At 38.1% G+C, this 18,417-nt stretch overlaps 1 protein-coding gene across 1 annotated transcript in view; it reads right to left on the reverse strand.

Annotated features, from left to right (window-relative positions):
* Positions 1 to 3,912: 3,912 nt before the first annotated feature.
* The window catches only part of ARIH1 (ariadne RBR E3 ubiquitin protein ligase 1), a 79,642-nt gene continuing 65,137 nt past the window's right edge, over positions 3,913 to 18,417 (reverse strand). The window contains exons 11-14 of the mRNA XM_080929775.1: positions 15,315 to 15,372; positions 11,510 to 11,770; positions 9,883 to 9,995; positions 3,913 to 8,640 (exon numbers count right to left, since the gene is read on the reverse strand). Coding sequence (XP_080785901.1) covers positions 8,556 to 8,640; positions 9,883 to 9,995; positions 11,510 to 11,770; positions 15,315 to 15,372 — 517 coding nt within the window. The 3' untranslated portion in view covers positions 3,913 to 8,555. The remainder of the gene's footprint in view (positions 8,641 to 9,882; positions 9,996 to 11,509; positions 11,771 to 15,314; positions 15,373 to 18,417) is intronic.

Consider the following 18,417-nt stretch of genomic DNA (forward strand, 5'->3'; position numbering starts at 1 on the left):
CTGGGCTTTGTTAAGGTGCTCAGCCAGTTTTGCTCCAGTGCCACCTACTAGACAATTCTAGGGTATCAGGTCTCTTTAGAGTGGCAGTGCACTCCTTTAATCCTAGTGCTCCTGAGGAAAAGCAGGAGAATCTCTGAGAGTTCAAGGCCAGCTGGTCCATAGAGTAAGTTCTAGAACAGCCAGGGATACACAGAAAAACCGTCTCAAAACAAAACAAAAACCAGCAGCAACAACAGCAAAGTACCCAGCCCTCCGAGGACCTCACCATTAACTCCAGAAATTCAGTGACCATTGTAGGAAATGCCTACTTTAAGAAAACACTAAGCATTCACATTTTTCAAAGTTCATGAAATATGTCCCATTCGTGACAGTACAGACAACAGCAGGGAAATATTTCCCATTCGTGACAGTACAGACAACAGCAGGGAATGCAGGCAAAAAGAAAGATGCTGCTTCACTTATGAGAAAAAGACACACTAGATATATTCAAGTATCCATCACAATTTAAATGAATGGAGGCAAGATGCTACTGTAAGATATAAACATTACTTGTAAAATCCAGCTTGTAAGAATTCTTGACAATATAAAAGTGGTGAAGGCAGAAAGATCTGAGTTCAAGGACAACTCATGCTACAAGCAGGAGACCATGTCTCAAAAAAAAAATCCAAATGGAAATATATAATGTATTATGTATCATAATATCAAATACCCCAGGGGGGGAAATCTATGAGGAACTACAAAATGCACTAGTAGGAAAAAAATTGAGAAAAACTAAATAGGCAAGCACGGGAGCACATACCTGCAACTCCACTACTTGGGAGGTATTCAAAATCTTCCCAAGTTAGACATAGGAAATACAAAGCCAACATGGGCTACATGAGACCCTACCTCAAAACACAAGGGAAAAAAAACCATAAATGTCAAGATATATACCATGTTAATGGAGACTAATTCATCCCTAAAAAAAATATTAATTCTTCCTTAATGACAAGCTTCTGGGATTCAGGGTCTTCCAAAGACACAGACCTACTTTCAGGCAAAACACTCTACACATAAAATAATAATTCAAAAAAAAAAAAAAACAAAACCTCATATTGCCTCAAATTGGAAACAAAGTTATTGGTAGGAAACTGGATAAACTGGTATATGGACAACTATTCAGCAATACAGAACAAGCTAACACATAATGTGGAGAATCATTAAAGCATTATAGATGAAACCATTCAAGAGTCCATATGGCACATTTATATAAAGTTCAGAGCGAGCAAACTGCTCTCCAGTGACCAACAACCAGCAAGTAAGCACTGGGAAGGGGCTGCAAGGTGTCTTTAAAAACAGGGCTTAACAGTACTGTCTTGCATCTTTTTTGGGTTACTATGCAAGTATACAGAGTTCTTACAATATCCCACTAAATCTAAGATATGTACAATTTACCAACAGAAATCTATATCTGATAATCATTTTATGAATATGAAATTGCTACCCCAGGAACCTGTGTCCCCAAATTCTGTTTTCTGCAGTGTGAATTGTGGGCTCGAATCTGTTCAGAGAAAGGCCCCTGATTATGAAATTTTATCTTAGGGACATATATTCACATGTCCTTGAAAGAAACAGCATTTGGTATCTGTCATGGAAGTAGCCATCTGAGTCCATGAGTTACTGTGCCAACACTTGGTCACTTGAAGGCACTGATTGTATCCATTTGATTTTTACAGTGTATCATGGGGTTCTTTTAAACTATAACACTTTGTCAACTTTCTTGCAAGCTAAGCAAAACAAAATTCTGGGAAGGAGAAGGCATAAAGGAACACTATGGCTACTCTTCACTGGGAATATTCTCTGGTGTTTATAGTCTTGACTGTCCAAATCAAGGACATAGAGGCACAAGCCTATAATCCCAGAACCAAGAGGGTTGCAATTTGAAGCCCTAGTTGGTTCTATATATAACTATAGTAAGGTCATGTCTCACAATTAAAAAAACTTAAGGCACATCTTTCCCAATCAAATGAGTGCTTTCCTATTAGATCTAGGTTCTGTCCTGTACAGGTAGAAATGAACACAAGTCAAAATATGAGATAAAAATTTATTAATAAGCAAACATCTTAATCTATACCAGCAAGAAAATTATAAATGACCTGAGGGTGGATATATTTAACAACTTTATAGCATCCCATTAGAATGTCTATTGACAAGTAAGTCGACAAAGTGCAGATCATTTTATACTACACCCTAAGGGAATGACACCTGCAGAATGAATAGCAGAGTTCTTCCTGAAAGAGCTAAGTCGGTCCTTTTTTGATAGGGTTCCTAAAAATTCCTGTATCGCAGTCTAAAGCAACTGTTCCAGAAGAGCCCGTTCCCTAGGGCATAAGATTCAAATAGCTATTCATGTGAAAGGCTTGTATAGCACTTTATTTTGCAAACAAAAAATCATAGCTACTTGATGTCTCTGGCAGACTGAAGGTCTCTTACCAAGCTAATGACCCAGGTTTCACACAGGTACAGTCAGTGAAGAATACTTTACAGGTAGTTAAGGCACAAAGGCTATCTTCAGGAAATGTTACTTTATGCATATAGATCCAGTGTCATCGTATCAGGATTGGCCATCTTTGAAGGGCTTGGAAATATAAGGCCCTAGAACTTACCTCATTAAATTAGGAGGGCTCATAAATATGAAAATTGTGTAGTTTGTCTGAGGTTTTTAACAAAAGCAACCTGTTTTGAGTAGAAAAGGGTCAAAAGAATTGGCCATGAGTAGTAGTGGAGCATGACTTTAATCCCAGCACTCAGGAGGCAGAGGCACTGTCTCTGAGTTCGAGGCCCACATGTTCTACAGAGTGAGTCCCAGGACAGCCAGGGCTATTACATAGAGAACCTGTCTTAAAGAAGCAACAGATAAATGAGAGATAGAGAGGGAGGAAGGGAGGAGATCTTTAAAGCCCAGCAGGTACTACTGGTATTACTTTTGGTAAGGCTACTTGAATAGTGACAAGCAGTTAAATGTGGCTCTACCTGGTAGCTGGCTGGGTAATAGGACCACCCATTCGGATGGAAAGCCTTATCTTCACACAAATTGACAGACCCCTTTTGCTGACTGCTGAATCTCCACTACCCAACACTGTATAGAAGGAACTCAATTCTACCATTTGTGGGGTGGGGATGGAGGGGGAATGGGCTGTGGTCATTTACATGAAAATGGTTCACATAAGCTCATATTGAAATACTTGGCCTCCAGTTGGTGAAACTGTTTGGGAAGTTAGTAGGTGTGGTCTTGCTGGAGGTATGTCACTGAAGGCAGGCTTTGTGGCTTAAAAATCTCTCATGCCATCATTCCCAATGTGCTCTGCTTCCTACTTGAGGATTGAGATACAAACTCCCAGACTAACCATCTGAAACTCAGCCCAATTAAATACTTTCCATTGCTTTGTCACAGCCACAGAAAAGTAATTAGCCAACAAAAGACCTTACTTAAATTATGATTTGTGACTAGGCTTTATTTTACCCACTTTTTTGATCCCCACAATACTCCTATTTTAAAAAAAAAAAAAAACTGCTTATAGAATATATTAAACCAGACAAGTATGGACACACTATGAAGCCGAAGCTTAACATTTTAGTGATTTGACAGTATTTTCTTAGAATCCAGCTAATAGGAGCAATCTATATTTACCTGACTTGTGTATGCATTTGAGTTTGCTATCTCTGGATCCCACATGGACTTTTAGAGATGCTAAGTATCAAAGTGACTCGTTTGTAAACTGGCAACTACAGTGAAACCACCCTAATAGCCCCAATCAGAATCAGGTGAAACATGTTTTTTCTGAAGAAAGCAGTATCACTTCCCCTAGAAAAAGATCAGCGGTAGCAGTTGGGGGTTGGGAGGAGAGAAGAACCGACACACATACACCAAGAAAATCCTAAAGTTGTCTTTATTCTTAGTCACATTGACTTCCAATTGAGAGCTTCTAGGTTGGTTAATTCAACTTGAAAAACAGATGCACATTCTTTAAAATATGTACCAACTTCCCCAAAGATATATGGAAAAAAAAAACCCCGTAAGAGTGCACAGTTTTCATTTATGAAAGAGCCACATTTTCCCCATTTATGTTATCTTAAAAACAAACAAAAAAACCTCCCAAGTTGATAGGTGCACACCTATCATCCCGGGAATAGGAGGCAGAGAGGCAGGAGGAAAGCTCTAAATTGGAGGTCAGGCTGGGCTACAGTGCTGATACTTCCTGTTTTAAAAAGAAAACAAAAACAAACAAACAAAAATCCTACCAGACTCTCCAGTTGCAGGGAATAAAGGCTGAGATCAAACGATTACATGCTAAGCTGGGCTTAGTGGCACATGCCTGTCATCTGAGCACTTAAGAGGTAGAAGCAGGAAGATCAGAAGTTCAAGGCCATCCTTGGCTACATAAATCCTAGACCAACCTGTACTACACTGAGAACTTGTCTTTAGAAGAACTCAATAGATTAGCAGCTGCTCTGTGCATTTTGAGCTACCATCTATAAAACATAACCTGTAACAAGTCCCAGCAGAGCGTCCAAATCCTCTACACTGGAAGGGGACAAGGTAAACAACTGCACGTACCCTATCCAATTACACGAAGCTATTTATTTTCAACTGTAACTTGTGGTCTGGCTGCCACGGGAGACTATGACCTCAAATGTGAGCACGGGGACTGGCTGCCAATCTGTAAGTAGGGAAGGGCTCTTTTCTACTCAAGGCTGGTTTCTTGGAGAAGCAGGACAATGGTGGATGAAGCAGTAACCTTCTCAAAGGAGCAGAGCTGGGCATTACTGTTGTCAAAATGTGGAAAAAGCCACTTAGTCCAATTCTGGATGCTACATCATTCTGAGACCAGAATAAGAAAACTGTACAGAGGTAGTTGGATGTCACTCTGGCCCCAGTAGAGGAAATTGTGAAACTTTAGGCAAGTTATTAAATCTTATTAGTTCCCTCTTCAGTGAAACAGCAATCTTTATTCCAAATGTGGTAAAACTCTGGTTTGATTAGAGTACCATGTTATTTTCCATATATAGTAGCTATCAGCTTTTATTCCTTTTGAGGCTGAGAATGTTTTAAATATCTCATCTTTTAAAAACTGACATTCCAAGATGTACAGAGCATCTAAATGTACCATTACTACAGCACAAACAACAATCTAAAGTGAATGTTCAAGATGCTGAATGAAATACTTCTGAAAGTTTCATTAGCCAAATTAAATGTTGGGGATGGTCTCATTCACAGTTCCCTACATAGAACCTGAACCACATCTTGGTAGTTGATATATTAAATAGGAACGGTGAATAAGGCACATTATACAGGTGGCTGTTACCCACCTTAGTCATCTGTTTTCAACTATAAAAATAAACATAAGTAACTAATAGAATAACAAAATAAAAGTTTATTTTATTAGAATTAGGAATGTTCTTTCCCTCTGGGCGACCTGAACAGTCCAGTTACAATGAAAATCTAAGAGCAGTCATTTCCACAGCACAAGGTGCTCTATGCACAAAATTACAGGGTTAGGAGCATTTCATCAACTTATCGATCTGATTGTCTCACCAACCCACCCCATCCCTTCCCCCAAGTGCTCTATACCGGATGTAGCTAAAAGAATTTGTTACATTTAAGCCTTTTACTCTTCTTGTTCTAAATTTCAAATCCTACTTACAGGTGAACCACACATTACACTGCAGATTCAACTATTTCAAATCAAGTCAGTCTTGGATCTATTTGTGTGTATGTATACACGTGTGTCTTTAATATATTTATTTGAACACACATAGAACATATACAATCTGGGTTGCAGCAAATTACAAAGAATTTAAGAGTCTGGTAATGTTATATGCTACTCCATTTACCACTATAGTATGTCTCCTGAGCTTTGGATCAAAATTTTATTGTAAATCATTGAAAATTCACCTGTTGCTCAATGAATTGCTCAAATGAAGCATGCACTGACAATGTAACTGATGTCAGAGTAGAGCCCTCTGAGACTTGGGTAGGTCAGATAGGGAAGCTGTTAACAATATGGCTTGCCTGTCCCACTGGGAGCACTGAAGCTAACTACTGACAAAAGCAGGTAAATTCTGGAAATGCTGTCAGATATGGAGACGGTTGTTAAAAACTTGGATGTAGCAGAAGGGCCAGTTCACCTCAATCCACACAAATTTTGAGCGCAATGTCCTCAGGCCCCACGTGAGCTCTGGGGCTAGAAAGTCACCAACTACACTGTCCTCCATGGTAGGGGACTGAGACTATGGGATGCACCATCTTTGTGGATGTGTGCTGCAGGGCAGGGTGTGAAGAGAACTTATGACACTCAGACCTAGATACTGTGAAGTTAACCTTTTTAAACACATACACAAGGCATTTTAAGGGACCACATATTTATCTATGTGACGATTCTGGTTGCTTTTCAAAGTCACCAGGAAAAAGAAACTTACTTGAGGTTTTGTTTTTTTTTAAATCTTGTTGGTTTTGATAAATGTCTTAAGATTGATACAATTACTTAAAATAAAGTCAAATGGATAATGGGAGAATGAGAAGACAAAGAGAAAATGGAAAAGCTGACACTTGACTTCAGATTTGCCACATGAGGAGACAAGGAAGGGGAAGAAAAAAGATCCAAGTTGATCCTAAAGCGACAAGTGGTTTAAAGGAAGCAGCATAATATACTCAGCAAACATTCACTGATTTTGATGGGAAAAGAACAGTTGCAAGTACATCTCATGTAACGACCTTTCTAAAAGGAAAAGTAGGGTGATTCAGCAAAGCCTAACTTAGGCAAAAAGCCAGAGGAAAGTGAACCTACTTCCCAATGGAGTAATAAGATGTACAATGCAAGAACAGACACAGCTGCCTCACAATGGTAAACACTCCCTAGGCACAAGACAGTTAAAGGAAGACGAAGAGGTCCTCAGCCAAAACTGGCATTTAATAGTTTTACCTCTTGATCTAGTTGCCTAGTTCACTCTGCACTCTTATATAAAACTGACAGTCTTAGGGATGCTGACCTGTTGAAAAATGCCACAGGCAGAATGGCCTAAACAAGTATATAGTTAATAAAACCACCACCATCCTTTACTTTTAACATAGCTTTTAGTAGAAATTTCATAAAAATGGACATCACAGCTAAAAGGCATTATTCTCCTATCTGCTGACAATAGAAAAGAAGCAAACTCAGTGATTCCTACTCAATGTACTGGATGGGAGTATCATGTTCTAGTGGTGTTTGCTTTCAAACTGAACCCACTGCAACACACACAAGTAATTTCAGTATCCACCATTTTAATTCACAATCTCAGACTAAGTGAATGGCTATTTATTTATATTTAAAGTGAAAACATTGTATTCAACACCCTAACATAAAGAAGGGATGAAAGACGAGCCATAACTAAAATTTTAAAAGGCTCAAAGCAGCAATTTAGGAAAAATAAAACAGGAAAAGAAATTTTGAAATGCCTCCTCCAGACTTGATGGGGATCCTAGAAAGCCTACAGCTGTGTGCATGCCGTGGGCACACAGGCTAAAATGGGGACATCAAGGCCACTGAGGAGTAGGTTGGGATAGGATCATTCATGAATTGAAGCAACTAAACCCTTTAACAGGCCAAGGCATTTGCTTAGAATTTGACTTCCTGGATTTGGATCCAGAAGCTGAGAATTCTAGGCATGAGGCCCATGGCCAGCAAAAGACACAACCAAACCATAAAGGGCCAACTAACCTCAGGAAGGGGAAAGACTCTGGTTAGGTCTTGCAGAGGGGCTTAACAAACACCTTTATCCCAACCCAGCCCTAGAAAGATAAAGCCAACTGAAAGAAAATGCACAGCAAATAGACATAATCTTGAAGCTTTTTAAAGAATAAATATTTTGTAATTAAACATTATGCAAACACGTGCCACGCTTGCTTTATCCATGCATATGCGCTATATACAATTTTGAAAAATACTGTGTTGTCCTCTTGTTTTAAAAGTCATATACAAAGTTTTTGTGTTGTTTAATCCTCTTGCTGCCTATCCCCTTCTCCCTCCCATGAATTTCCCTTACAAGTAGCTAATAATCATTATTCACTCATGACCTCAGGGTATGAGAGAAAGTGAACTCAACTGTGTGTGGAGGTGTGTATGTGCAGGGGAGGAAGGGGAAGAGGTTCTTTACCAAAGTACAACAAAATGGCTGGTTTGGACATGAAAAGCAGTGTCAAAGAGCTATTTGAAATTTTAACTGTACTACACTCAGGAAAAAGAAAAAGGAAGTCAGTCAGCTTTGAGAATGAAGCTACGTTACAAGTTAAAGTTGGAGGGCTTTTGTGTGTCTGTCACACTTTGTTGGCGGCCTAGAATACTGTTGTACAATGGTTTATCTACCTTTTTTATTACAATATAATTTACTTAAACTTTCCGTTAACAAAACAGAATTCTGGTACTACAGACCAGCGGTGTCAGAACAGGCTTAGTGCCTCCTTGTTTGTGTTTGTTTTAATTGCATGAGCACTCTAGATGGTAAGGTTTCAGAGTTCATTTTATGCAGGGCCAGTCTCAGTCCTCAATGTACTCCCACAGGTCTTTCTCATAACCTTCATGCACATGCTGTAACAAAACCCTTCGTCGACTCTCACAGTATCTGCAATCAAAGAGAAAAAAGAGCTTGTCAGCCTCTGATAACAAAAGAGGCATTTATTTTTACAGAAAGCTACTCCTACAGTTTGTCCAGACTTTGAAGAAAGCAACCGTTAATTGCTATAAACATGTTTAAGACTTTGATGCTCAGGTTTATCAAACTACCTCTTCCTGTTCTAAGAACTCTTCTTTGGCAGCTGGAAACCAAACCCAAAACCATGTGCCTGCTAGACAAACACTCTATCCTTCCAGCCCAAGATTTTTTTTAAAACTCAGATTCCCAGTGCCAGAAATGAATTTTGGAGTCTTCAAGTACAAATGTGCCTTCAAAACAATGATTCAAACCCATAGTTGTATAAATTATGAATTTTATAGGTCATTTATTCCCATCTATAAAATAAAGTATTGGTTAACTGCACAAGCATTATAAATGCAATGTGACAATTACAGTTAGCCAAAGGAAGTGAAGACACTGGGATTAAATCTCTAGGCCTTCCAACTTCCCAGTTTCTTTACAACTATTAAAGAGACACCTGAGGCCAGGTAGTGGTGGCGCATGCCCTTAATCTCAGTGTTCTTGGGAAGCAGAGACAGATGAATCTCTGTGAGTTCAAGGTCTACAGAGGACAGCCAAAGATTAAAAAGGAGAAACCCTGTCTCAAAAAACCACCATGAAAAGAATCCCAAACAAAAAAGATCAGGAGGTGGAGAAATGCCTCAGTGGTTCAGAACATTCCTTGTTTTTCCAGAGGATCCAAGTTTAGTTCCCAGCACCCACATGTAGTGGCTCACAACTGCCTGTAACTCTATCTCCAGGAAATGTGACACCATCTTCTAGGCTTTATGGATATCCACACAATGCACATGCCCACACAGATAGACATGCTACACATAAGTTAAAAGGCATCAAAAACTGAAGTGCTGTTTACCCCTGAGCTCAGTTAAGTTTCTCCTAAGAAATAAAAGCTAAGAAAAAGCTCTAAAGAACCAACACCCTATATCCACTCCCTCATAATAATGGCTACTTATTTCTTTTAAAACCTTTCTTCCCTGCAGTGTAGGCTGTCAACCACAGTCCAATAAGCCGTGAAAACCAATGGCCAGATCCCTCCTCTGTACTTCAGTACAGCCCCCCAGACTTCTCCTACAATAGACAGAAGGGATCTGGGAGACACAGCAGCCACTTCAACCATACAGAACCTCACCACTGGCAGTAAAGTTTGTCCATCAGATATTAAAATCTCACCTGTACTTATCTTGGACTTTCTGCTTTATATCTTGCAGAGAATCTTGGGAAATATCTCGTTCAAGGTAGCCCGAAAGCACCTCTGTGGCATTTTCTAGATCTGCTTGATTATTCTGAAAGCAAAAGAATATTAAGTAAATTTTGGCTTTAAAGGCAAGCTAAAATATAATCCACCTTAGCTAATTTTCTGATAATTTACTTACTCTCAAGACTGATAGTCATTTTAATAAGTAGCTCAACTAGAGAAAGCACTTTGGTGGCTTTCACTTTTAACAACCTTTTATTCCCCATCCCAAAAAAAATTTTTGAATGTTAGAAAACATTCAACCATTACCTCTAGAAGAATACTAAGGACAAATTTAAAAGTCTTTAGAATCTTCTAGATCTGAGAGCCGCTCTCTTAAAAAACTAAATATTAAAACTTTTAAGATTAAAAATAAAAACAACAGTTGATGCATACATCTGGCTGTAGATAAGTTTTTAACCTTAAGTATACAGTTTTGTTTTGTTTTTTTTTAAAGATTTATGCAAATATACTGTTGCTGTCTTCAGATGCATCAGAAGAGGGCGACAGATCACATTACAGATGGTTGTGAGCCACCATGTGGTTGCTGGAAGGACCTCTGGAAGAGCAGTGTTAACCACTGAGCCATCTCTCCAGCCCCATATTTTAAAAAAGCTGGCATAGAACTTTCTGTGTAACTCATGTTGGCCTCAAACCAATAGAGATCCACCTGCCTCTGAGTTCTGAGGTTAAAAACAAGTGTCAGCTGAATAAATCTACTTCACATTGTAATGTCAGTGTTCTATGGATGATTTTTGTTCTTGTTGCTATATTTACTTATTTATTTATTTGAGATAGGGTCTCACTATGTAGTTGTGGCTGGCATAGACCCAGACAAGCTAGTTTTGAATTCACAAAGATGTGCCTCCCTCTGCTTCCTGAATGCTGGGATTCATCAGGATCCATCAAACACAACTATTCTCTTATTTTAGATCAGAGTGAGGTTCATACCATTCTAGGATTTGATGAGGCTTAAGTGACACAATCCATATAAACTGTTTATTCAGCACCTGGCACACCATAAGTTTTGAATATCACAAAACTAGCCTCAACACTGAAGTTAACACGTGGTGACTAGCTCTGTAAAAGTTGGCATGACGGCTAGAAAAGGTTTTCCAAATAAAGATGCTTTAAACTGATGCATGAGCTGGGTGTGGTGGTACAGCCTTTATTCCATTACTTTGGAGGCTAGTACAGGGGATTTCTGTGAGTTTGAGGGCAGCCTGGTCTACATAGCTAAACCCTCCTGTCTCAAAAAAACAAAAACCAAAAACAAAACCTCTAGAATAGAAAGAAAAGACCAGGTATAGAAGAAAAAGAATAAGAGAAGAGATAATCTGCTGCAAGTCTTCAGAACTGAATGATAATAGTCAAAATTAAAATCTAGGATTACTTAAGAACCAGTATACCTAACTAGCTAGTTAACCCACATATACTTGAATGCAGTTAAGTTTAACAAAGAAGCCCCTCTTATCTTTTTAAGAACTCCCCCCAAAATAAAAAGGGTTTAATTCTGTTCTATAAAAAAGGCAGCCTTTCCCCATGTCCAGAAACTATTCCTACCTCAAAGATAATGGACTGGTTATTCTTTTTGAGGTAGAAAGCGAAGACATAAGTGTACATGAGTGTGGCACGACACTGGCAGAGGACATCAACTGCCTTCTTCAGGAACTGCACCTCAATCCAGGACATGTTGTGCTGCTGCATCTCCTCCATCTTCTGCTTCACCTGAGCATACAACTTATGCTCGAAGCGGAGACTCTGCATGTGGTTCATATAGCGATTACAGTAGAACAGGTACCTCTGCAGGGCTGCCCTAGATCGCTGACCCAGTAAGGAAAACAAAGGACTATAATTATGACATACATATTGTATACAAAGCTGGTGTCCAACTAAGGCATAGTATCATATAGCACCTCATTTGTTAAAACAGTTCATCACTAGAAAGATCAAAGGTACCAAGAGTTGGCAGTGATGTGGAATGCAGGGGATTCTGGTATGACAATACTGGTGGGAATGAAATGAGAATTACTATGGAAAATACACGGAAGGCCCTCTTCATAGGGATCAGTAGTACCACATTTGGGCATCCAGTAAAAAGAACTGAAATAATTATGTTGAGGTAGTCTGCACTTCTCTTTTTTTATTTGCAATAAACAAAACATGGAATCAGGAGTTCATTTACAAATCAATGGAAAAAAGAAATGGTGGCATATTTCAAAGGAAGATTGCTCAGTCTGAAAGAACCAAATGTTGGTAATATGCAACAACATGGGTAATCCTGGGAGACAACATGCTGTATTCCCTCCTGTAACCTCATTTTAATTTAGTCCCTACTTTTCTGAGTATAGTGTTTGGAATTTTCATATAAGTCAAGATTCTGTGGGCGTGGGCTTTAATACCCTTGTCCTAGCTGCCTGGAAGTCAGTCTTCTGTTTGCCTTAAGAACAAGATGTAGAACTCTCAGCTCCTCCTACACCATGCCTGCCTGGATGATAATAGACCGAACCTCTGAACCTGAAGTCACCCCCAATTAAATGTTTTTAGACTAAGACAAACAAGATGCAATGAGTTAGAAAACAAGAAGCGACTAGTAACCGAACCCAGTGACTTCTGCAAGCTAAGCAAATTTCCTAAAAATCCAATACTCAAAAGCAAAAAATAAAGTAGAAAACTACCCTGAAGCAAAAAGACATCACAATAGCTCCTCAGACAAGGTAACTAAAGTAGGAAGTACAATCAATCAAGTGGGTTTTTTTGTTTGTTTTACTTTTTCTGGGGTGGGAGGTCTTCCCTCTATGTAGCTTTCACTGTTCTAGAACTCACTCTGTGGAATATGCTGGTCTCAAGATCTACGTTTCTACCTCCCAAGCACTGGGGTTAAAGATGTGCTCCTCCACACAACTGAGTTTTTTAAAAGTGTATTTTTAAAAAATAATTTTATAAAACTTATTTTATATGTATGTTTATTAATATGTATGTCTGTAACAATGGTTACTTCTCATCAGTGAGAATGTGGCTTAAAAAACCCAGAAGAATTTTATAACAAAACCATCTGAACAATAGTCACTGGGTTCAATTGCAAACACTCACCCAATATATCAACACACACTTATTGTATTCAGTAAAGCCTATTATTTATTAACAATACAGTTTTTGACTTGAAATATTTTTACATTATATTGTCTCATAAAAATAGCTTACCAAAAGTCTCCTACATTTTTCTGTTGTCTCTAGAATTGTTCAACTGTTCTAAAATGTACAATGGTATCTCTAGCACCTGGTAACATATGTAAAATGATCAATAAATATTAATTGTGATTTTACCACACATATACATGCAGTTCTATTTCCCTCTCTTCATGATTTAAAGTCTAAAAATAATAGATATCCAGGAGGCTTCTAATATATAATTCTCATGTCGGAGAGAATAAATATATACAATTTCCTATATAGAAATATAAAAGTGACACATTCCTTTAATTCTAGCACTTGGAAGGCAGAGGCAGGAGGATTTTTGAGTTTGAGGTTCAGCCTGTTCTGTAGAGTGAGTTCCATGATGGCACAGAGAACCCCTTTCTTGGATAAGAAGGGGAAAAAAAGGATGAAAAGAAAGAGAGGTAAGAAAGAAAATGAGAAAAGAGACAGACAGACAGACAAGTCGGTTGATAGTTGGCCTTTTAAGCATCAACTCTAAACCTCATAACCATTAAATCATCACATGCCCAAATATCATACACAATAAGGGAGGGAGGGGAGGGAGAGAGGGAGGGGAGTAAATAAACAATGTTTTGCTTTGCACCTTTCCTATTTTGAGGGTCTGGGAATGAGCTCTGGTGGCCTTGAAATCAAGATCCTTCTGTGTCTGTTCTCACTTTTCCAGTGCTGTATTCACACCATGCATCAACTATACCTGGCAGAGCTATATTATTTTAAGAGCCAGGTAGGTACAAAACCTATGGTTATGAGATAAAAACTATGCCAACGAGCAAATATAACATATGAGAACTAATCTTCCTGGAATGTCAACTTTCCACTAAGTATTACAATCTGCAAATCTGTCAATTCCCAAAATCTTACAGAAACTTTTATCATTACCAATAGGGTAGATCTGTTATTTATAGGCTAGCCTGGTCTCCAGGCCAGAAAAGACTATATACTGAGACTGTATCTTAATAATATCATCAGCAACCCTACAAACAAAACCCTAAAGAAGAAAACTTTCAGTACAAATAATAAAAGCTTTCTAATAAATGCCAGGAAATGGAATGAGAAACAAATTCAAGATTTAAAAAACAGTTTCCAAAATAATCCAACTAGCAAATTGGCCTACCAGCCAAATAGCTACCAAGTGCTTTTTTCAAGTAAAGCTTTCTCAAAGCAGTCACATTCTTCTGTTAAAGTCTAAGGCTTCCTTAGCAGTGAGGGTAGAAACAGAGTTGAGTAATCGAGAACATACAGTCTGCAGGTTGTATTTGATTCCCACCCCTTTCCCAGGAAAGCCATTTTAAAAGAGCATATCATTTTTGTCTCTAGGAATTTCAATTAAAGAAAAAATGGCTCAGTAAAAACAAAACCAAAGGTTCAACAACTACTATAAAATTATGAGATTTAAAAACAAAACAAAACACCCAAAATATTATAAATACAAATCTACTGTTTGAACCCTTTCCCCAATAGCAGGTCATTTTTCTATCCTATCACAGGAAATTCCCCAACTTCTGAGATTCTGTTTGAAAACCAAGTGACCTAATCAGAACTACATGAACAATGAGGTAAAGACAAAACATAGTAGAAATAAGTAATACACTGGGTGCTCTATACAAGACAGATGCAGTTCACTCAACAACTGCTCAACTCTCTCTTCTTTCTGAATGGGACCTGAAAATAAGCAACAGGACTCGCTCAACTCAAAGAAGGCAAACAAACAAGACTGTGCTCATGGAAGAGCATGACTGGCATTCTCCTGGACCCTCAGACTCTGACATGAAATTGGGAAGTCGAGGTACAAAGCAAGAGCTTGTTTCAAAACAACAACAACAAACCCAAAAAACAAAACAAAACAAAAACAAACAAACAAAAAGACTAAGCACAATGCACATGCCTGTGATCAGAACTCTGGAAGAAGCAGAGGCAGAAGGATCATGAGTTTGATACCAATCTGGGTTAGGAAGCCTATCTTAGAAAACCAAAATGAACTAATAAGTACTATAAAGAGTCTCTTCTAATTATAAGGAGAAATCTAGGATTTACTGTAGTGCCTACAACAATTCATAACTGAATGTTTCCTGGAAAATTACCCCCGAAAAATGTGTGTCAGAAATCCCCAGGCAGTGCTGCGCTACACTGGGCTGCCAGCTGCACTCACCTCTTGGGCATCTCTTGCCGCCTTTGCATCATCCTCATTATAGCGGTTACAGTTGTACCTTAAAGAAAATTAAGAGGATTTCAGAAAAATCATAAACCCATTAAACAGTAAAAAGAATGTAGCATTCTAACTTGTACTAAGTGATTATCCAGAACCAGCATTCTATTTACAATAGATAAGCTGAGATTTCAAAGGGTTCTATTATAATAATAGAATTAAAAGGCGAAATAAAGCACACTGGGAGGGATGGCAGTACTCCAAACACATAATATTTTAATTGTCTAAAATATTAGATCAATTAGATCAAGTTCTGCACCTTCTAGATAGCCCACCCCAAACCAGCTAAACTACAACCACTAGAAAACATTGTAGTACATAGCTTATTTTTTACATGTAGCCTGAGCTTCTAACTCCACTTCTGAAGAAATCATCTTATTCATTACTCACTGTATTTCTCTTTTTATAAACCAAAGAACCAACAGTCAGCAAGTTACTGTGTAAAATCTGCTTGTGCTATGGACTTTTACATACTATTATGATTTATTATGATTTATTAGCTGTCTCTGAAAACTGAATAACATGTAAACAAAGGAGGAGGAGGAAACCCCAGAGCGGAAATGACTGGCTCTTCTTTTGTCCTTATTACTATATAGGTTTTTTGTTGTTGCAGTTCAGGCAAGGTTCTCACTAAGTAGCCCTGGCTGGTTTGAACTCCTTCTACATAGACCAGGTTGACCCAGAACTCCCAGAGACTACCTAGCACTATATACCTTTTACTAGAGACTACATTCTGATTTTGGGTATTTATTTAATGCTTAGTTACCAATTGCAGTAGACTTTGAATGAGTGATTCATAGTTCATTAGTGGATAGAGGCAGCTCAGGGCAGGAAGCTGAGAGTTAACATGATACTGCAGCATCTGTTAATTCCAAGTTATTGAATGCTCTCTTCTGGCCTTGTAGGCAGTTTTTAAATCATGAGTGAGCATCTGTGTGATACATAACCACACACATGAAATGAACGCAAATCTAATATTAACTTGCTGTATAGACTTACAAACTTTTTCAGAACTGTTTTCAGTATGTGTATGTGCACATGGTGCTAAGGTATGGAGAGCCTCTCCCATGCTAAGCAGATGCTCTGCAGTGAAACTATCCTCAGCCTTTCAGAAGTGTTTCAGTGTGTATGTATTTCTTGCATACATAATATACAAATACATATTATTTTTTATTTTAATCAATATGTATCAGAAAGCAGTTTAGAGAAAAGTATTTGTCTATGTATGAGAGAGAGAGGGGGGGGAGAGAGAGAGAGAGAGAGAGAGAGAGAGAGAGAGAGAGAGAGAGAGAGAGAGAGAGAGAGAGAGAGAGAGAGAGAGAGAGGATCAGAAAGCAGAAGGGGGAGGTTTTCAAGAAAAATTTCTATTATCTTTACTCCAAGAAATGTCCAATCAATTCCAAATAACCTTACTTATTTTTACTGCATAGGGTACAAATTTCTGAATCCAAACATTTTACAGATAATAATGTGGTTCACAGTATATAGAAATTTGAAATTATACTTCTAATTGCTTTGTCTTTGAAACTAGCCTATTTCACACTATTCAGAAATAATCCACACTTGATCTTAAAGTAACACAGATAACAATTTAATGAATGATTTAATATTAATTTTGTCTGATCATTCATACTTCAACATAATCTCTGCTTAATTTATTGAAGGTTCATTGCCCTTGATTAATATTGTTTAACTATTAACATTCTTTTATCTCTAGCTTCTAAACCGCTTAACTTTTCTTCTGGTTTGTTTCTGTGACACACTCTCTCTATGTCAATCTAGCTGCCAGGGAGTTAGTCATATAAAGCAGCCAGGCCTGTCCCTGGAGGATCCGCCTGCCTCCTGACTGCTGAAATCAACGGTTCTATGCTTACTTAGCTTCTTGTGTTTTAAAGCACCATCTTAACACGGGATCCCCTTCGAAGCAGCACAGACTTAAGGCCAGCAGAGCAGAACTATTTAGACTCTATCCTTAGTTCTAACTCAAATTTAACAGTTGGTGCCACTTGGAATTCTGTTCTGACGAACAGGAGGCATTTTTAGACAAACAAAGAACGGAGGATCCATTTGCAAGGTCAGTGAGCAACAGTCATGGCCCCTCTCTCAGGTCAGCATTCCGTCTGTGGCTCGTTTCTTTTGCTTTAGATAACCTAAAATCTAAACTGTAATTAGAGATACCTCAAACTCATAGGTCTCCCAACACTCCTCTCTATTCCCTCCTCCCCCTTTCTAGACTTGCATAAAAATGTATACAGTGACCTTATTTTAGTTTCTAGGAAGTCTACAGTATGCTATCTTAAATCAGTCTTTAGCTCTGACAATGGCAAAACTTGCCACTAACAAACCAATTTTACTTTAGAATTAGCTTTAGAAGTGATCCCTATTATTACTCCTTTAATTACGGTAACTAATACAAGTTCTAATTAACTAAGAGCAAAGGCCTATTTTTTTTCTCAAATTCATATCTCCTTTATCTTGTCTTGACCCTGCAACATCTTCTAGTCTATCCATTCATCACACAGCACCAGAATCATTTCACAACATATGTAGAGAGCATACAATACAGACCCTTCCCACTGAACCCATGTCACTTCTGCTTAAATCCTCACAGCATCCAAACGACTTTACTACTGCTTTATCATGCAGTCTACTTCCTAACTCTATCACCTCCAACTCAGGAGGGAGTCAACAGGAAAGTAACTCAAATCAAAAAAAAAGTTGGTCATTTGTATATTATAACACTCAGAAACATTTTCAGTTCACATCAGGACATGTGTTAGTTCCTATTCTCAAAATACACCTATAATTTAACTTGCACTTTCGCAAACAAAGAGGCATATAACAAAACTATGTATTAGTATAGAAGGACATGGAACAATGCCATTTAACATGGGTAGCCTTTGTATTCAAGGGTTATGCATTCATGAAAACAATCCAAAAAAAAAAAAAAAAGTAAAGGCACAATTGTACTGAACATACAGATTTCTTTATTCTTCTCATTATTCCCTAAATAATACCGTTTACAAACATTTATTGTATAAGTAGC

The sequence above is a fragment of the Micromys minutus genome (assembly GCF_963924665.1).
Source record: "Micromys minutus genome assembly, chromosome: 16".
In the NCBI taxonomy this organism is placed as follows: Eukaryota; Metazoa; Chordata; class Mammalia; order Rodentia; family Muridae; genus Micromys; species Micromys minutus.